A 22,293-nucleotide genomic window follows, 5' to 3' on the forward strand; every position below is an offset into this window, starting at 1 on the left:
TCAGAAGTTCAACATGGATGATTCAAAACCGAACTCCACTCCTTTTGATGTTGGAATCATGTTGCACAGCGGGCAGTCTCCTGCAAACCAGCATGAGGTAAAGGAGATGGAAAGCAAACCTTATCAGCAAACACTCAGCAGCTTAATGTTTGCAGCAACTGTCTCACAGCCAGACATCATGGTCGCTGTGAGCATGGTTAGTAGGTTTATACATAATCTGGGTCTCGATCATTGGCATGCTGTTATCAAGATTATGAAGTATGTACAGGGGACCAGGGACCTGACCATAAAGTACAAAGCTGACTCGACTGGACAGGTGCTCTACTCAGATACCGGCTTTGCTGGTGACATAGTGTTCACATTGGCAGAAATGTGTAAACAATTCAACAATGGAGGCTCAATACACGAATCTTCAGATGCCACTACTAAAATTGTTTGATTGCATGGTTGTCTCAATGAACTTTGTTATCAGTCAGACAAAGCAACAAAATCCATGTTGAGAATCTAATTCTTATTCACCTGATTAAAAACACAGAACATCACAAACATACCAAGCACATTGATATTAAATAGCACTGTATATGCGAACATGTTGAAAATAAAGAGACTGAAGTTTATTATGTTTATTCTGATAAACAGCTGACAAAATTAGTCACAAAACCTTTAACTAGAGACAGATTCATATGAAACAGAAAAGCTCTGTAAATGATCTCAACACAAACGCAATAAATATGGGACTTTCGCATCTGTAGGAAACAGCGCGTAATAGCCTAATGCTAAAATGAGAACATATGATTAAATTTATGTATAACCTGATGTATTCCAAAAACAAAATAATGGAAAATACAAAGAAAGGTTATGAAATTATTGTAAAATTAACGGAGTAGTTTAACCGAGTAGTTGACAATAATTTTCATGGTATTATCTAGTCAAAGACCTTAGTTGTAGCCTTCAATTGTTATCGTGAAACACTGTGCAACTGCTGCACATATCATTCTTTGGTTGTAGTGACTAGGTTGTTTGAGTTTTGACGCGTGAGGCGACTGATTTGAGTGGTTACGGTTAGTTATTTATTTTCCGATTTTATTTATGTTACCAGAAATCTTGTTTTATGTTCAATATTCATGTTAATGTGTGGAGTAATGGAATACTTCATTCTAGCCCCGAAAAAAAATGCTATTCACTGGTTGTCGAAGTTTATTTGTGGGTTCTCATGATTTTGTTTTCAGATGTTTTTGACACGGTCGGAGTACGATAGAGGTGTTAACACATTTTCACCCGAAGGACGACTGTTCCAGGTAATACAATCACTGTATAATTCATTATAATTTGTGTAAGTGTATGTTGATAGAAGACCTCTGTGAGCGGTCTTTTCTTTCAAAAGTTAAGTCATGTGGCTTAGGAAATTTGTAATGTTTGGTAAATAATTTTGCCAAATTTTCAACTGAATACTGACGTAATGAAACTCACAACAGATATGGGAAAATAAAACCACACGTTGTTGTGACTGCAACAATTGGAATACGACATTCACAAAGGAATATGATTTCTTCTCCCCATTTTTGTCGCGACTCTAACCAAGTGGATTTTATATTAATTCAGCGAGTTGTGCATGCTTGGAAATATCGTCTGCTTTCTTATAGACTAATTAAAAATGTAGAAGAATTATCTGCTTGTTTCCTACAATATACATTTTGTAATTACGTACACACACTTCACCTTGTAAGTTTCTCATTAGTAGATAAGTGTTAACGGGTCTCTGAAAGCTTCTGCACTATATATTATCATCAGCATTTATTTAAGCGTTCAGTTGACAAGTTTATTTTTTAAATAGTTGTATACAGCATACACGTCATCCTCGTAGCTAATTTTTGGGGGTAGTTTTGTAATAAAGTTGCTCTTGACATGAAGGTTCCCCTTGCATAATTGTACGTAGTGGAGGACGTTAGAAAATGATAGTAATAAACCAAACCATCATACTGCCCCTTCACAGAGAAGAGTTGCATCAGTACAGTATCAGTTTCGTGAAATGTTGAACATGTAATAGATTCTGACTAGTAGTGAGCCAGAGCCACTGGTTCAAAATCAAAAGTATTTCATGATGCACTGCAAAACTGACAGGAATTCACTCTTTTCCTCCGTGCCGTAGCTCAGATTTCATGTCTTCTTTAACCTGACATCTTGCTGCAAAAGAACTTAGCATGATGTGTAATTTGTGGTATACACTATTCAGATTTCCACTTTCACTCTGCAATAAAAGCTATCTTAAATACTAGAAAGTATCCCGCAATCAACTGCTAGTTGAAGCCAGACCTTTCGGTTTGTAAACTGATGGTTACCTGTGCAACCAACAGGCTATACCTTGGCCCTTAATAAGGAAGAATTAAATATTGCATGACTGATATTTGTATTGATTTTATCTTTTAGGTTGAATATGCTATTGAAGCCATAAAATTGGGCTCTACAGCCATTGGAATTTGCACCTCAGAAGGTGTTGTTCTGGCTGTAGAAAAACGTATAACATCTCCATTGATGGAACCAACAACAATTGAAAAGATTGTTGAAGTGGATAAACATATAGGTAGGTGGAAAACCACTTTTCATTACAAATTGTGTATTACAGTAATTGTATAAATATGGGTGTTATGATGCAGGTTGTGCCGTCAGTGGGCTAATGGCAGATTCACGGACAATGTTGGATCGTGCAAGGATAGAGTGTCAGAATCACTGGTTTATTTATAATGAGAAGATGAGTGTAGAATCAGTTGCTCAAGCTGTGTCCAACCTTGCCATTCAGTTTGGTGACTCAGATGATGATGGAGGTGCCATGGTAATGAACAGATTGTTTACAATTACCAGTTGATACTTTGTTAGTAGTGTCAGAGAAGTATGTAACATTGATTTTTTTCTGTTTGTATAGAGTCGTCCATTTGGTGTAGCCATTTTATTTGCTGGCTGTGATGAGAAAGGCCCTCAGCTATTTCATATGGATCCTTCGGGGACTTTTGTTCAGTTCGAAGCAAAAGCCATAGGCTCGGGTAGCGAAGGTGCCCAGCAGAACTTGCAGGAGGTTTATCATAAGGTAATGAGTTATAGTTTTGTTCTTAATTTACAACACAGTATTGCTTTATAAACTGTCTGCTCTTCTTTGCATCTTCCATCAGAACTTCATTTCTCCACTTAACTGCCATATTTGCTTTTATAGGAGGGTCACTCCAAAAGAAATGCACACTATTTTTGTAAAAATACAGTTTTCATTCTGCATGTGTGAAAGTTTTACAGTGTGTGGATACATCCTTCCCGCTTGTTCTCAAACTTAGTTCAACCTGTTCCCGTGAGTGCCTTCAAGATGACTGCTACACTTTACGTTCGTCAGAAGCAGCATGCTGTCATAGAATTATTGTGCTGTGAAAACGACAGAGTGGGAAACATCCACAAGAGGTTGAAAAAGGTGTCTGGAGATCCTGCTGTCGATCTCAGTAGTTAGTCGGTGGCCAAGCAGGTTATGTGATGAAAGCGGGCACGGCAATATTGAGGACAGTCCTCGCAGCGGCAGGCCTCATTCTGCACACACTCCAGACAATGTGCAGAGTGTTACCAAATCGGTGACTGCTGACAGACACATCACAGTGAACAAATTGTCACACTACGTTGGGATAGGGGAAGGAAGTGTTTGCAGAATACTGAAAGTGTTAAGGTTAAAAAAAGTTTGTCACAGGTGGGTTCCCAGGATGTTGTCAGTGGCTCACAAAGAAACAAGAAAACTGGTATGCAGCGAAATTTTGGAACATTACGAGAATGGTGGAGATGAATTTCTTGGAAGAATTGTGACAGGTGATGAAACATGGCTCCATCATTTTTCACCAGAAACGAAATGGTAATCGATGGAGTGGCATCATGCAAATTCACCCAAGGAAAAAAAAAATTTGAAACTGCACCTTCTGCTGGAAAAGTTATGGCTACGGTGTTTTTCAATTCTGAAGGACTCTTGCTTGTGGACATCATTCCAAGTGGAACCACCATAAATTCTGATGCATATGTAACAACACTGAAGAAACTTCAAACTTGTCTGAGTCGTGTTCGGCCACATCGGCAAAAGCAGGACGTTTTGTTTTTGCACAACAATGCACGGCCACATGTCAGTCAAAAAACCATAGAAGCGATCACAAAAGTAGGGTGGACAACACTGAAACACCCGCCTTACAGTCCTGACCTGGCTCCATGTGATTATCATCTCTTTTTGGAAACTGAAAGACCCTCTTCATGGAACAAGGTTTGAAGAGGATGACTCCGTTGGGCATGCTGCCAAACAGGTTGGTCTAGAATTTTACCGTGCAGGTATACAGCCGCTGGTTCCAAGATGGCTTAAGGCAGTTGAGAGGGATGGAAATTATGTGGAGAAATGAAAATATTGTTCCTAAAGGATGTATCTACACACTGTAAAACTTTCAAAGATGTAGAATAAAATATGGATTTTGGATTTTTAAAAAATAGTGTGCATTTCTTTTGGAGTGACCCTCGTAGGTTTGAGTTTGTTATTTTCCAACAAAATTCAAATTGGCTTATTCGTGGTGATAGCATTGCTTTCCTTGCTGCAGTGTACATAATGTAGAACAATTCAGAATGTTTGTTTCGAGTGACACATAATAGAAAAAGGATTTGCGTCTATTGGGGCATTATAAATTAAGCCTTCTCTTAGTGTCCCAGGCTTCGACTATTTCAGAAACATAGTTTTGGATAAATTCAACAGCTTTATGAGATGATGAAAACTGCCGTTGACACTTTTTTTATTGGGCATAAAGGGAACAAGAAGAAGTCATACGGCAATAAATCAAGTGAATACACACAGTGAAGTATTAATTCGGTGAATTTTTTCCAACTTGTTGAACCTGTGGTTTGACAGCTGGTATGGAAAGTTCTCAGAATAAAATTTTCACTTTGGAGTGGAGAGTATACTCATATGAAACATCCTGGCAGATTAATACTGTTTGCTAGACGGAAGTTCCGAATTAGTCTTCGTCCGGCAAACAGTTTTAATCTGCCATGAAGTTACGGAAAGTGGTGGTTGAGATTTACAAATTATTTTGGAGTAAAGGAGACAACTCACCAGAAGCCAGAAGTGCTGTGTTTTCGGTAGATACACAAACAAAAGATCCTGAGGTTGGCTCCCTTTTTCAAACAATCACAAGTCTGCCTCCCTACATAGTGCTCAGTCGACTGCCTACAATACGGGGGGGGGGGGGGGGATTGTGTGTGTGTGTGTGTGTGTGTGTGTGTGTGTGTGTGTGTGTGTGTGTGTGTGTGTGCGCGCGCGCTTTTTTCCAAAAAGTGAGTACATTTTGAAAGCTAGCCAAGCTCTGTACCTTTTGTTTGTGTAGCTATTGACGACACAGTGCTTCTGTCTTCTGGTGAGTCACCTCCTTTATTTCTACATAATTTGTAGATTAATTACAGGCAGGGTTTCAGTTGTAAAAACAACTTGTTGTCCATAACACTAGCTGGGTTCTGTTTAGTGATTATTCTATTAAATCTTTGCTTAGTACTGTGAGCGCAACAGCGAGTTTACATGCCCAATCAAGAATGTACCGGGTATACTGCCGGTTCATAGTGTCCAACAGGCACAATATTTCGGCGATCAGACATGTCGCCATCGTCAGGTGCGCTGACAAACTGAGCTCCTGAGGGTGCGCGGCCGATTTAAATCCCCTACCCCCGTGGGCCGCTCTCTTTGCCGTCCGCGCCTGCGCACCGGAGGTCGCGAAGACGTGGGCGTCGAATCTGTCGTAGGATCGATGTGCTTGCTACGTACGCCCAGGTCGCCAGTTCGTACTTCTTGTTGAGAGTCTTCTTAATTACATTCAGTGCCGGGTCCCAAACCTTGCTGAGATTGTAGCCGCAATCTCGGTTGATAAGATCTTCCCTGGTGTGAATTTCAATAGCCTCCCTTATAACGCTGTCCCAATATTTAGAGGTCTGAGCCAGGATCTTGGTACGCTCATAATCCATCTCGTGTTTCTAGGACAAACAGTGCTCTGCTACCACCGACTTATTTGGATATTTCAGTCGAGTGTGCCTTTGATGTTCTCGGCAACGATCTTCGATGGTGCGCACTGTTTGTCCGAAATCAATCTTCCCACACTCACAGGGAATTTGGTATATGCCGGCCTTTCTCAAACTGACGTCATCTTTCACACTTCCCAGTGATGCCCGTGTTTTATTGGGCGGGCAAAAGACAGTTTTAACTCAGTGTTTCTTTAATCTGCCTGAATTACTTAGCCCCTATGTAGGTAAATGCCCTCACCATATCCGTAATTCCGTGGATTTCGTGAAACTTCTCGACAACTTCAGACTAAAAGACACTGATATCCCAGTGAGCTTCGACGTGGTTTCATTATTCACCAGGGTGCCTCTACGAGAGTCAGTCGAACTTATTGGGTAGAAATTTGACGAGAAGACCACTGAACTTGTTAGACATGTCTTGACCTCAACATATTTTCTGTTTAATGGGGAATACTAAGAGCAAACGGATGGAGTTACAATGGCCAGCCAACTCTCGCCGGTGGTCGCGAATTTGTACATGGAGTACTTTGAGGAGGAAGCCTTGGCGTCATCCAACTGGAAACCTACTTGTTTCTTCCATTATGTCGATGACATATTCGTCATCTGGCCCCATGGTAGGGACAAGTTCCTGGATTTCCTTACACACCTGAACTCCATACATCCGAACATCAAATTCACTATGGAGACCGAAGCAGAAGGAAGATTACCATTCCTGGACGTCATGCTCAAGAGAAGAGCTGATGATACCCTGAGACACGGTGTGTGCAGGAAGAAAACGCACACTGACCTGTACCTGCATGCAGACAGCTGCCACCACCCTTCTCGGAGGAATGGAGTACTAAAAACACTAGTATACAGGGCGCACAGCATCTCAGACGCAGAGAATCTGCCCCAGGAATTGGAACACCTCAAGACCATGTTCCGAAAAAAACGGGCACTCGGAATGGCAGATTAGACGCACTCTCCGTCCCACCACCACAGCACAACCTGTGGAGACTGATGAAGTCACAGAAGAAGAGGTAGCCACTTCCTTTATTCCGTACAATGACGCAATATCGGAGAAAATCGGCCGTATATTAAAGAAACACAGAGTTAAAACCGTCGTTTGCACACCCAATAAAACACGGGCATTACTAGGAAGTGTGAAAGATGACGTCAGTTTGAGAAAGGCCGGCATATACCAAATTCCCTGTGAGTGTGGGAAGATTGATTTCGGACAAACAGTGCGCACCATCGAAGATCGTTGCCGAGAACATCAAAGGCACACTCGACTGAAATATCCAAATAAGTCGGTGGTAGCAGAGCACTGTTTGTCCTAGAAACACGAGATGGATTATGAGCGTACCAAGATCCTGGCTCAGACCTCTAAATATTGGGACAGCGTTATAAGGGAGGCTATTGAAATTCACACCAGGGAAGATCTTATCAACCGAGATTGCGGCTACAATCTCAGCAAGGTTTGGGACCCGGCACTGAATGTAATTAAGAAGACTCTCAACAAGAAGTACGAACTGGCGACCTGGGCGTACGTAGCAAGCACATCGATCCTACGACAGATTTGACGCCCACGTCTTCGTGACCGCCGGTGCGCAGGCGCGGATGGCGAAGAGAGCGGCCCGCGGGGGGAGGGGATTTAAATCGACCACCCACCCACAGGAGCTCTTTTCGTCAGCGCACCTGACGATGGCGACATGTCTGATCGCCGAAATATTGTGCCCGTTGGACACTATGAACCGGCATTATACCTGTGGACTGTTCAAGCAGCAAATATGCCAGGAGAAACTGAAGAATCACTTCTGGGTAACTTTTAAAAGTCCTGTAATGTATGCTGGAATTTCACAATTCTCTGAATACCACACTGTAGCTAAGCATTAAAATCCTGGATCGATATAGATTTTTCCAAGTCTAAAACAGCTCTGCTGTTCAGAGTTAGTTCACAAGCGCAACTACCCATCAGAAATTCTACAAGCACTGGAGTTGTTGTCTAAAACATTTTAACAGTGACTGACATTCCGCTCTTATCAGTGCACATCCTCACTCACTGATCCTTGCCAACTGATCCAGGCCTACATTGCTGCTGCCCTATAAAGACTTGATCTGTAATTGCAAAACCCACAGAGTTAAATATTCTGTACATATTGCTATAAAAATTACACATCTAAATACTTTCATGACTTGCTCTTTCCCGATTCCTTTGAGCTGTTAAAAATAGCAGTTTTTTTGTCTATTTATCAGAAAATTTGCATTTTGTTTTCCAAGTATTGAAATAAGCAGCAACCAGTTGCGTAACAGAAATTTCTTTTAAGTAACTGGTTACTGATTATTTCGACATAAAACTACAGTTGCTGAAGACATTTAATATAGATAAAATACTAAATACATTTTTTTGTTGGTTCTCCATAAACTTTATTATAAATAAAAATTATACCAAATTTATTGTAGCGAAAACTGTTGCAAATGAATTGGGGAGGTAATTTGAACTTATTTTCTGTGATGACATTGACTTTTTTTTCCTGTGGTATTGTTTTCTGGTTTATTTGCATCTTCTGGGAAATGGACATCATTATCATTTACCTAATGAGAATAAAGCTTCGACCCAGACAGCTACTTTAGTGTATTATCAAATACTGCCACTAATCTTACTGTTTCACAATTTATTTTGCAATAAAATGTGTTTTTTTAATACTCTGACAGACATTCTGGTTCATAACACAAATTCTGCTGCTTTAATAAAAATTCCAAAGCTGTTTTCCTATAGTGCTGCTCAAGCACTATCTTTGTTCGTTAAGATCACTTAAGATATGTAGAAGGTAGCAATTTTTGAAGGAATTAAGTACATTCATCTCTCCACCGTCAGTATCTTACATACTGTTGTACATACGCAGTGAATGTTTAATCATGCTTCCTAGCCTTTTTTCTCTCTTTCTTATGCTGCCATAGCCTGTTCCTCTGTCTTCATTAGTATGGATTTTACTTATGCAGCAGTTGTGAAATAATTTGTGGCCTCTGAATTCCTGCCATGTCAACGCCCTCACACCACATGCTTACCTCCAACAGCCACTCGCCTGAGGAAAGCCACTCATAGTAATAGTGCTGCGGATTTCTTGCTGCAAATCTACCAGCCGGCTTACTTCGTGGACTGCAAGTTTTCCCAATAGCAGAGGCTGAGAGCATATCTGCTAGCCAGAATGCTCCCCTTATTACTTCCTCACAAGCTGTGCTTGTCTGTCAGGACTTGTGCTTCATTGCCTGGCAAAACAGCACACACGTGCCTGTATGTGTCTGTAATCTCACAATTGGCACTATGACAAAGAATTGTGCCATATTTTTGTTTGTTTATCCTAATTTCACCAATCAATTGTGACAAATTGTTGTATACCATTACTGTCAGTTGTCGATCCTCCAAAGAAATGGTCGCAATGTGCCCAGTGTAACAAAGAAAGGTTCAACAGAAACATCCGATCTCACGCGTCGGCTTTGACCCGTGACGTAAGGGTGTTGTGGTGTGTGATGTCATTACGGCGCGGAGTTTGGCTTGTGAGTGTGGCGTGTTTGTAGATGTTGCCTCGTTGACGTTACCTTAGTAGGAGTTTTAGGGCCTGTAATATATAGTTTACCTTTTTACTGTACTTTTTGTTTTAACGTCGTCTATGAGGCTTTTATCAGTTTGCCATTAGATTGTTCAATCTTTATGGTCTATATGTTTTGTCGCTACTCGTTATGTCTAATGAATCAATATTGTTTTTTTTCTTTTTTTTATTTGTTTCTTTTTTTATCTTTTGATTGACCTACACATTGATCTGTAGCGTAGCCCTGAATACGAGGTTAGGTTGGGAGGTTTTTTTTGGCGGGGGGGTCAGGGGGGGCGCAGCCGCCCCCCACTGCCTGGCCTTGAGTACCACTTGTTTATTATTATCTTTGTTTGCTATCAATGTTAGCAGATTGTTCTTGTGAAACCTTTGTGTGTGTTGTTTTTCTATGTGTTTTCGTCTTTGTGATACGTATGCAACGTTTTTATATCCGCCATATTGGAATTGTCGTTTATGGTCGTTTCCGCCATATTTGTGACGTCATGGGTCAAAGCCGACGGGTTGGATCGGACGCTTCCGTATTTCCCAAAGAAACACACCGAGTGGGGTGGCGCAGCTGGTTAGCACACTGGACTTGCATTCAGGAGGACGACGGTTCAAACTGCGTCCGGCCATCCTGATATAGGTTTTCCGTGATTTCTCTAAATCGCTTCAGACAAATGCCAGGGTGGTTCCTTCGATAGGGCATGGCCGACTTCCTTCCCTATTCTTCCCTAATCCGAGCTTGTGCTCCGTCTCTAATGACCTCGTTGTCGACGGGACGTTAAACATAAATTTCCTCCTCCAAAGAAACAAGTATTAATTTTGTTGAATGTGCTTTTGGAACAAACTGCCTTTGTTAGTTTTGGTACATCTTTGAAGTCTCAAGCAGCTGACTGTTGCTTACACCATTTGATACAAGCCTGTTATTAAGCTTCAGTCAAATTTTATGGAGTGCATTTGTAGCAAATATGTTTCACAGTCCTTTATTCAAAATCAAATCTCCTGCAGTCTTCAGTACACCTAACGAGGCCTGTATTTTAATGTGTGTCACATCCCATTCTCTTGAGTCATGTTGTGCATATCATGGAATTGCCAGTGACTGGCTCTGATCAGTCTTCGTGAAATTTGTCGCTGGTGGGAGGTCAACCACAATGTAAATCTGCAAACTCATTGTAAGGAATCTTTCTGAAGGTGATTGATCAACAAAAGCCATTCAGAGTGATTCAAGAAATTGTTATTGAGTTACGAATTTACAAAAAATTTTAAATATCATCAAAATTTTCTTTTTTCCCAGCAAAACTTTCTTTTTAAATACCCTCTGTAAAGAAACTATTTGCCTAAAATCTAAGCTGTCACTGTTTTAACTATAAAAAATGACAAATTTTAAAACAATGTCATTTCAATAGCCCAATCTTACTTGCATTTATTGCAAATCTGCCAACCGCGGTGGCCACGTGGTTTAGGCGCTGCAGTCCGGAACCGCGCGACTGCTACGGTCGCAGGTTCGAATCCTGCCTCGGGCATGGATGTGTGTGATGTCCTTAGGTTAGTTAGGTTTAAGTAGTGCTAAGTTCTAGGGGACTGATGACCTCAGATGTTAAGTCCCATAGTGCTCAGAGCCATTTGAATTTTATTGCGAATCTGTTGCCCAGATGAAAGTCCCAATTAGCTATAAAAAAGCGCAGGTGACTCCACAATTTCCTTAACATTGGTTTGTGGCTGTATTCTTGTGCATACTGTAAGTTTGAGTAGAATGAATTTCTTTGAAACTGAAAAACTTCTGTCCATGAATTATCGCGGTAATAGAAATTACCGCTCGTGTAAAAATGAGCTTGGCCTTTTCTCACATGATATCCTGTGAACTATGGATGAAGGACAACAGGCAGATTCCATATTCCTAGATTTCCGGAAAGTATTTGTCACTGTGCTCCATTGCAGACTGTTGAAGGTCTGACCTTATGGGATAGGTTCCCAGATAGTTGAATGATTCGAAGACTTTTTCAGTAACAGAACACAGTTTATCATCTTCCATGACAAGTGTTGTAAGAGACAAGAGTATCGTCAGGAATGATCCTGGGAAGTGTGATAGAACCACTCTTGTGATCTATAGAAGTAAGTGGTGTGATGTGTCGGGCAAACAGCAATCTGTGACTTAGCTGATGATGCTTTAATGTGGGTGAAAATATCGTCAAGTGACTGCATAAGGATACAATATGACCTGAACACAATTTCTATGTGGTGTGATGAATGGAGGTTGCTCTAAATGTGGAAAAAATGTAATTGAGTGCAGATGAGTAGGCCTATCATCAGTGTGCTGCTAGAAACAGTCATGTTGATTAAATATCTAGGCACAGTGTTGTAAAGTAGAACAAACATAACTTCGGTTGCAGAGAAGGAAAATAGTGTACTTCAGTTAATTAGGAGAATTCTAGGTGAGTGTAGCTCATCTATAAAGGAGACTGTGTATAGAACAGTAGTGTGACCCATTATTTGTATAGAACAGTAGTGTGACCCATTATTGTGTACTGCTAGAGTTTCTGGGATCGCTGTCAGGTCGAATTAGAAAGCTAAATTTGTTACTGGTAGGTTCAATCAACATGCAAGTGTTGCAGAGAACCTTCATGAAGTCATGCAAATCCTTGGTGGGAAGATGGTGCTGTTTTTGTGAAACACTATTGAAATAATATAGAGACCTGGCATTTGCATCTGACTGCAGAACAATTCTACTGCCACCAATGTACATTTCGCATAAAGACAATGAAGACAATATAAGAGAAACTAGAGCTCATAGGGCAGCGTGTAAGCAGACATTTATCTCTGTCCCCATTTGTGAATGGAACAAGAAAGGAAGTGACAGTGTATGGTAGCTTCCAGTGTATGTATGTAAGTGTAGTGAGTAACTTGAAAGGCTTGTGCTGTGCCAGTAGATCAATGGAACCATTAACATGCTAGTAAAAGAAGACTCGAAGAACAACCCTTAGTTGATGTTGCCAACAACACAAGACTGTTACTAGAACAAATACAGAAAGGCAGGAACTGAAGGTTTTTTGGTGAGAGAACACACAAAGATCTTAATTACACTTACATTAATTTTGAAATAAATATATAATAAAGAACTATTGACAGAAATCAGGTAATAATTTTATATGGGCCACTGTTTCTGTAACTCTTCTAAGATTAGTAATTAATACATAATTATTATTATTTTTATTATTATTATTGTTTGTTTGCCTGCAGTTTTGGTAGACATGGAAATCCCTGTGCCACAGTGCTGTAGTCTGCCACTGTTGGAGCCACAATAAAGTGGTGTTGTCTATTATTACCGTATGGTAATTCATATTCGGCAGCAACAGAACTCCAGTAATTGTGTCAGGCCAATCCCAATGACTTTTCCATGGCTGCCAAAAATGAATTATCACCCAAAACTTTACTGTGTCAATGGACTATGTCATTTTGTTTTGGTTCATCTAAGGGCAAACTGGGGCTGCAGCCATTTACCTGCAAACAAACAGTTAATTATGTTACTTTTTAGGTTATAAAATTTTTTATAAATGTATGTAAGTCTCATACAGTGTGACACAAATAACCCTACCCTTAGTAGATCACCATCTCTGCCACCTAATCCCATTTCCATCATTCTTAAAACCCAACTAGAATCAGGATTTAATAACAGCAACTCAAAACAAATGTTACATGCAATTATAAGTGATACCAACACAGTGTGACTGATTGAATTCGAACCAGCCACAACTTCGAATGACTGCTTTGGGGCACACAAGATCTAAATGAGATATTGTAAACAAATCATAAGTGATGTCTACAACTGGAACTTTGGAGGTGTCATGTGCACAACATGTGACGTCGTACTTCAAAAAATATACCAATGGCTCACATTGGTCACTTCACCCCAGTGTTCACCCTTGAAATGGTTGTATGTCTAGTGAACTGGAGTGCATGATTTTAATTTTACACATGTGGAAAGCATGTATTTATAACCAACTACGAAAGTTGAGCACCTTCATGTTCAGAATACTGTCCACTCCTATCACTTATGATACTCTTCAGCTGCTGTACTTTGCATGCTCCTGAAATCAGACCATAGGTGTCCCTTTTTCTTTCTCTTGTCATTATTATTAATTTGAAATTAATATCTTACACATAAATAGTATTACTATTGCTGAATGAAACTGTGCAGAGGTGTGTGCACGTTCTGGCAGATTAAAATTGTGTGCTGGACCAAGACTTGAACTCGGGCTCTTTGCCTTATGTGTGTGATGTTTGTAATGTTTGCGTATCTGGAATATTGGTGGCTGCATAAATACTTGTGATTTTTAATATTCTGTGTTTGTTTAAAAAAACAGCACTCTTCTCCATCCAGGAGGCCAGTACAGGTCTGGCTGTATGTTTGTGTCAGTAATAAATTTACACACTGTTGTGCTTCATTAACAAGCCAGCCTCGGGAATTTGACTCTATTGTGATTTTGACGTGACACTGGGTACTTCACACTATCTACATCACCATGGCACCAATTAAGCCACCACCTATCCCGGCAGAATCTAGAATATGAGTGGTACAAGATCCATATATCCAGGAGACAGATGAATTCCAAAATAGCAGTAAGTCGTCTGCACATCAGGCATCCATCAATGTTGTTCGCAGGCATTGGTCAAGACCCAACAAAATGGTTGAAAAGGTTTGACTGAGTCACCAACAGATGGGATGACATGCTGTGTTTTGTAAATTTGCAATGTTACTTGGATGGCATATCATCATTGGTCAAGAACAATGCAGAGTAGCTCAGTAGATGGGACAAATTTGAGGTCAACTGAAGAAAACATTTAGTGACAACCAGCAGGAAGTCTGCTTAGCTGAAGAACAGGGTCCAGTGTCATGGGGAAACAACACGTCTGTTCATACAGAATATTTTGGCTCTACGCCATGTTGTAAATGCAAATATAACAGAAGCTGAAAAAATTTCAGACTTTATGAAAGGAATAACAGAAGACGTGTACCACGCTCTTCTGTAGTCACGACGACAAGATTAGTCATCAAGTGCTCCCCGTGAATCGAGGAAATGTAGCAGAAAAGTGTCAGATGAAAGGAGTATGACCAATTGCTGGTCCCCACGGTGGTTGTGGAGACCCACTAAGCTCTTACATCTTTCACACACCAGGTAATAAGGGAAGACATTCAGCAGTGTATGCCAACTAGTAGCCTAGGTCACAATGCATGTCTGTGCAATGGTGCTTGACTCGGAGGCAACCCGGTTCAAATCCTGGTGATGGGAAATTTTCACTCCCAATATTTGGATGATGAAAAGAGGACAGATGGTGGTGTAATGTTCCTGATTGCCAGTCTTTGCATCAATGTCCTGAGTTAAATATCTCGTGAAGTGATGCATGTGACACTGTTGACGGTGGTTCTTCTGTCAGATGAGGATATTATTGACATTTTAGTGTGGTATCCTCTTTGCCCTAGTTGTGAGCGGTAGGCTGTGTGCCAGAACCAGCCTTTACCTCCCCCATTCTCTTCATCCTGAACAAAACGAACCCAACACTGCACAAGCTTTTGTTTGTCAATCACACACACAAACACTTCATTATAGGTTGGAGGAAGGCAACAGCAAACCACCTCCTTAGGACCTTGGGGTGATACAGGATTCATGTACCTGCTCCACTATGCTCATACCCTGATAATGGTGCTACTTTGTCATTTGATCAGTGACTTAGCTGTCACCAACAAAGATAATTTATTTCGTCATGTCTTTCATTGCCTGGAAAGTCTTTGACAAAGATTACGGCCAGAATTGACCCCACACACTTACTGAAGAAACAGCTGTCTTAATGTTTTGGGTACAATAATTGTTTTGCTAAAATTTAGCATCCTCTGAAGTGTAGGCTTCCTATGTTACAGGTATGGTTGGAATCACTCTGGAGTTTGTCTAATAAGCAGTACTTGTAGTTTCTTAATAGTACTGTATGGTCAGTAGTGTCAGAAGTCTTGGACAAATTTGTTTGTAATACAGTTGTTCCTGTCAGTAACTTCAAGTACCACTTTTGTAAACCCTGTTATGGCTGATATTATACTCATGCTACTTTGGAAGCAAAAGTAGATTGTACTGTGACATATTTTGAACATTGCCTTTCTTTAATAAGGGTACATTTCGTACCCACTTTAGATACTTTGGAAAATTACCTGAGCTAAAAGATTATATTATTTGGTGATGTTTGTGTACTCTCTGTGCATTCCTTGGGAATAGCTGTTGGCACCCTGTCTAGGCCTGCGTGCCGATCTCAGCCTCTAAGGATCAGAAACTATTTGACCTAAACAGGAATTTGCAGAAACAGATGGCAGTTTTGAAATACGGTTTACCCTGTTATTTTCACACACTGCAACAACAAGAGTTCTTTTATAATCTTGTATATATTTACATTATAACTGTGATAAAATTTCAGTAGCAATCCCCATTGACTCCTGATACTTAAATTGTTATGTTCCTGTGCTTTCTGTACTGAGTTTATAGCAGCTGTTTATTTTAACTGCCTTCACCATAATATTTTACATTACAAATCATATTAAGATAATAGGACTTTAAAAATTGTAATGCCTTTGTAAAGTGATAGTAGTAAGTACGCTATAATGTAGTATTTTGTAATTTGCATTTAGAGCTCTATCTTTTTCCCCTAACTTTTGTAATGACCAGTTATCAAGTGCATGTTGTTGTTGTGGGCTTCAGTCCGAGGACTGGTTAGTGCTGCAGCCCAATGATCTCAGTAATTATGGTGGAATGTCATCCACTGGAGAGGCTTTGTTTCCACTTAGGTATTTTAGTGCTATGTCAAATTCTTCGTGCAGTGTCATATCTCCCATATCTCCCATCTCTCACCTCGAGCAATTAAACAGAGAACCGACTCGTGGAGATAACATCTTGGACCTACTGATAACAAACAGACCCGAAATTTTCGACTCTGTATGTGCAGAACAGGGAATCAGTGATCATAAGGCCGTTGCAGCATCCCTGAATATGGAAGTTAATAGGAATATAAAAAAAGGGAGGAAGGTTTATCTGTTTAGCAAGAGTAATAGAAGGCAGATTTCAGACTACCTAACAGATCAAAACGAAAATTTCTGTTCCGACACTGACAATGTTGAGTGTTTATGGAAAAAGTCCAAGGCAATCGTAAAATGCGTTTTAGACAGGTACGTGCCGAGTAAAACTGTGAGGGACGGGAAAAACCCACCGTGGTACAACAACAAAGTTAGGAAACTACTGCGAAAGCAAAGAGAGCTTCACTCCAAGTTTAAACGCAGCCAAAACCTCTCAGACAAACAGAAGCTAAACGATGTCAAAGTTAGCGTAAGGAGGGCTATGCGTGAAGCGTTCAGTGAATTCGAAAGTAAAATACTAGGTACCGACTTGACAGAAAATCCTAGGAAGTTCTGGTCTTACGTTAAATCAGTAAGTGGCTCGAAACATCATGTCCAGACACTCCGGGATGAAGATGGCATTGAAACAGAGGATGACAAGCGTAAAGCTGAAATACTAAACACCTTTTTCCAAAGCTGTTTCACAGAGGAAGACCGCACTGCAGTTCCTTCTCTAAATCCTCGCACCAACGAAAAAATGGCTGACATCGAAATAAGTGTCCAAGGAATAGAAAAGCAACTGGAATCACTCAACAGAGGAAAGTCCACTGGACCTGACGGGATACCAATTCGATTCTACACAGAGTACGCGAAAGAACTTGCCCCCCTTCTAACAGCCGTGTACCGCAAGTCTCTAGAGGAACGGAAGGTTCCAAATGATTGGAAAAGAGCACAGGTAGTCCCAGTCTTCAAGAAGGGTCGTTGAGCAGATGCGCAAAACTATAGACCTATATCTCTGACGTCGATGTGTTGTAGAATTTTAGAACATGTCTTTTGCTCGAGTATCATGTCGTTTTTGGAAACTCAGAATCTACTATGTAGGAATCAACATGGATTCCGTAAACAGCGATCGTGTGAAACGCAACTCGCTTTATTTGTTCATGAGACCCAGAAAATATTAGATACGGGCTCCCAGGTAGATGCTATTTTTCTTGACTTCCGGAAGGCGTTCGATACAGTTCCGCACTGTCGCCTGATAAACAAAGTAAGAGCCTACGGAATATCAGACCAGCTGTGTGGCTGGATTGAAGAGTTTTTAGCAAACAGAATACAGCATGTTGTTATCAACGGAGAGACGTCTACAGACGTTAAAGTAACCTCTGGCGTGCCACGGGGGAGTGTTATGGGACCATTGCTTTTCACAATATATATAAATGACCTAGTAGATAGTGTCGGAAGTTCCATGCGGCTCTTCGCGGATGATGCTGTAGTATACAGAGAAGTTGCAGCATTAGAAAATTGTAGCGAAATGCAGGAAGATCTGCAGCGGATAGGCACTTGGTGCAGGGAGTGGCAACTGACCCTTAATATAGACAAATGTAATGTATTGTGAATACATAGAAAGAAGGATCCTTTTTGTATGATTATATGATAGCGGAACAAACACTGGTAGCAGTTACTTCTGTAAAATATCTGGGAGTATGCGTGCGGAACGATTTGAAGTGGAATGATCATATAAAATTAATTGTTGGTAAGGCGGGTACCAGGTTGAGATCCATTGGGAGAGTCCTTAGAAAATGTAGTCCATCAACAAAGGAGGTGGCTTACAAAACACTCGTTCGACCTATACTTGAGTATTGCTCATCAGTGTGGGATCCGTATCAGATCGGGTTGACGGAGGAGATAGAGAAGATCCAAAGAAGAGTGGCGCGTTTCGTCACAGGGTTATTTGGTAACCGTGATAGCGTTACGGAGATGTTTAACAAACTCAAGTGGCAGACTCTGCAAGAGAGGCGCTCTGTATCGCGGTGTAGCTTGCTCGCCAGGTTTCGAGAGGGTGCGTTTCTGGATGAGGTATCGAATATATTGCTTCCCACTACTTATACCTCCCGAGGAGATCACGAATGTAAAATTAGAGAGATTTGAGCGCGCACAGAGGCTTTCAGTCGTTCTTCCCGCGAACCATACGCGACTGGAACAGGAAAGGGAGATAATGACAGTGGCACGTAAAGTGCCCTCCGCCACACACCGTTGGGTGGCTTGCGGAGTATAAATGTAGATGTAGATGTAGATGTCCACCTACTTCTTCTAATTCTTCTGTAACAATTTTCTCAATTTTTGCCATTTCATAAACCCTATATATATACACCTTGCACCTCATGGCTTTCGCATCTTTGCTTAGTATTCGCTTCCGTTTGAGTTCTTGATATCCATACACTTTATGTTAATTATTGGTAGCATTCAACTGTAACTTTTCATCCTACAGACAACTCAACAATGCATTTCGAGAGAGAATACTCTCATCATCTGATTGAAAAGCATGAGAGCATTGTCTCTTGAAGCATGTTGCATTGTGTGTAGGACAGAAATTATGGCTGAATATTACCAATTATTATTGTAAAAACATAATATCCATTACCTAACATCTATAATGTACAATTTAAATTCATACATTTTCTTCTCTTTTCTTTGAAGGTCTCTTTGCTGTATGCCACATCTATCTTCTCCTAACGGTGCAAGCTTGTACAGCCTTGTAAATTTCCTTTTGTCATTTTTGCTTACCCATTTTGAATTTTTCGCCAATCTCGTTTTTTAGACATTTGTATTCAATCACCTGCTTCATTCGTTGCAGTTACATATATTTTCTCCTTTCGTCAGTTAACCCTAGCAATACCAAGGCATTTTCTATAATTTGCATTACCGGGTGGAATCTTACTTTATGCCCACCCTAAAAAAAATTAAAAATGCAGATTTTTGTTAACTGTTGTTGACTTATACTTACTGTTTTGTTACTTTCCCCTTTGTCATGTCAATCTAAGAAATGTATTTCCTGTTAATAATTTTGTTTATTTTATGTCACAGTCAATGACTTTGAAAGAAGCACTGAATTCTGCATTGACAATATTGAAGCAAGTCATGGAAGAAAAGCTGAGTTCAACAAATGTGGAAGTGATGACGATGACTCCAGACAAGTTGTTTCACATGTTTACAAAGGAGGAAGTTGAAGAGGTGATAAAAGATATAGCATAGTGGCTCATATACTGTTGCTTTATCTACTAAATCAATTCACTTTGGTGCTTGGCTACGGAACTGTTGATCTACAATAATTAAAGAACTGAAGTGAATTTTACCTCTCAGTAAGTTACAGGGAGGTATTTGTAATAAGTTAATGAAATATTTTGTTTGTACATGATAAACAGTAAATGTGATCTTTACTTAGCCTTCGACTATCCTCTGATTTCCTCTTCCTAAGTCCTGTAGAGTGTTTGCCAATTTCTGCTCATGTAATGAAGTAAAATCATTTTAGATTATTATGTGTGTGAGTAAAAAAAGGAAAAGCTATAAAAATGGTTGCATATAGCACAATGATTTATGGTGTGCAGATAACCTTGGCATGGAATATGACAACACACAATCAGTTGGTAGGTACAGTGAATGAGATTACCTAATGTTACATAGGAAATAAACTGACCGATGTGTTTAAAACAATCATAGAACTTAAACTTGATTTGCTGTCACACAAAACAACACATCACTTCTGGGGATAAATTAGTGGACTGTGATTTTTGTGGTATAAAATATACAGAAAGATTAATGTCTCTCTTGCAAAATAAAGGTATAGACTTAAGTATGTGCAAGTACAGCTAATGGACATTTTTTCCCCTTTTTAATCATCTACACTCTGGAGTGCTATCAGAAATACGTAATTAGGGGAAAATGTAATTTACATAAAAGACAGATCAAAAATGTAGCGTCGTCGCTCAGTTTACAAATTACAAACCCTTGTTCTTCAGGACACACACTACAGTGAGAGCACAAGATGTCCATTGTTGTCATAGTGCTCTGAAGATGAATAAAAGCTCATAAAGTGAACTACTTTTTAAGTTCTTGTTTGTGTACCTATCTACTTAACAATTCTACTGTATGATGAGTGTATAACGAGGTCACAAAAGAGCAGGGTCCCATTCAACCAGAAATTGGAGTGCCCCCCCCCCCCCCCCCCCCTTCTTTCTAACCTTTCACAATCAATTTTTTTCCTGAGGCAGGAACTAATAGTTCCAAAAGCTAGGATAGTTGCTTCTACTTTTGTGTGTGTCAATCAGCAGTACTTGTATATGAAAATACATGGAAAGTACTTGCTATCTGATTTGAACCTGAAGTGATGCAGGCAAAATAATCAGGTTTTAAAAAATCCTTTGTTTGCTAATAGTAAACAAAAGGTATTAAGAAAAGTGCAGTTCCTTAAATATATAAGTGCAAATTTTCATTCACCAACTTGTAACTTATGCTACTGACACTTTAAGGCTTAGTAATGTTATTATTTGTCTTGGTAAATAATTTGACCAACATATGTCCAGTGCTCATTTATTTATTTGACGCTTTAACGAAACAATAAGCATCAAATGCACAGTGCTATCTGTATTGCAATAGCTGTTACATTATGTTTACCCCATTCATGTTTATATTTTGACCGTGTTCATGCTATTTCCTATCTTAGACTATGTTCAATCCATAGCAAATGAGGAACATCCTTCCCACCCCTTCCAAAGTGGTACGCTGCTGCCCACCTTATGTACACAATTTGAGGGGTAAGAACTGGTACTCTAACGGAGAGTTTTACTTTATCCCGCTGTTGTAGAATAATACTGCAGCAGTAAAACACAAACGAGAGAATAACACAACAACATAAGAAGTGTAGTTTGCAAAGAAAATGCACCATTTACTACAATAAAATACAGAGCATACACAAGCCTTTGCCGACAGCATGTGTGTCAAAGGCTTTCGGACAAAGACTATGCAATACTCTGTAACAAAAAATTGCTTTTAATGTGCTTGATGTCACATCTGTTTACATTTCTAGCAGTTCACTGGAAAATATTGCAAATGGTGGTTTGAGAAGCATTCCTTTCAAAGTAACTTTCCTTTTATGTGGATAAATTATGTTATGTATGAGAATGTGTGGTGAATTTCTTAAATCACAGTGTGTTTGACTCTCATTTAAAACTTAATACTTTGGGGACCAGCCAGTAAGAAAAATTTGAGGTCCAGAAGACTAGCCATTCATGCCGTTACAAAACTTTTACCAACACATCTATGTTCGATATACCTTAAAGGGTAACAGTTGCTTTAAAAAAATTATATTTGAAACCTTAGCTTTCCTTGTAGCTATACTATGAGTATATTAATTTAAACCATTAACTTTTCCTGTTTGTGCATTCGTGCTACTTAAAATGACATTTCTGTTAGCTGATAAGATCATGTGATGTGAGCTGTGATTGGCTGACAAAAGTGCATCACGCAGTGCAATTTTTATTTCAGTGCTTTGGAAATTACCATGCTATTTTTAGTGGAATTCATATTTACACTTTCATAATACAAAAATATGCAGTGTACATATTGCTGCACTCATGATGTTTTCAAAACACAATATTTCTTGCTGCGTTTCATTTTGTAAAAGGCCAGGAAGTTCTGTGCCAGTGTATAAAACGTTTGCTGTTCTGAGAATTGATAAGTTTTACAGCTCCAGGGGAAAGTACATTGTTACTTAACACGAAAAAATGTACCTTCACCTGG

At 39.8% G+C, this 22,293-nt stretch overlaps 1 protein-coding gene across 1 annotated transcript; it reads left to right on the forward strand.

The window, feature by feature from the left end:
• Window positions 1-970: 970 nt before the first annotated feature.
• Window positions 971-19,938, forward strand: LOC126190863 (proteasome subunit alpha type-5). Its single transcript, XM_049931458.1, has 6 exons — window positions 971-1,061; window positions 1,230-1,298; window positions 2,428-2,581; window positions 2,655-2,830; window positions 2,921-3,082; window positions 19,582-19,938. The coding sequence occupies exons 2-6, from the start codon at window positions 1,230-1,232 to the stop codon at window positions 19,747-19,749; spliced, it is 729 nt and encodes a 242-aa protein (XP_049787415.1). The 5' UTR covers window positions 971-1,061; the 3' UTR covers window positions 19,750-19,938.
• The last annotated feature ends 2,355 nt before the right edge of the window (window positions 19,939-22,293 follow it).

Source organism: Schistocerca cancellata, chromosome 6, assembly GCF_023864275.1.
Source record: "Schistocerca cancellata isolate TAMUIC-IGC-003103 chromosome 6, iqSchCanc2.1, whole genome shotgun sequence".
In the NCBI taxonomy this organism is placed as follows: Eukaryota; Metazoa; Arthropoda; class Insecta; order Orthoptera; family Acrididae; genus Schistocerca; species Schistocerca cancellata.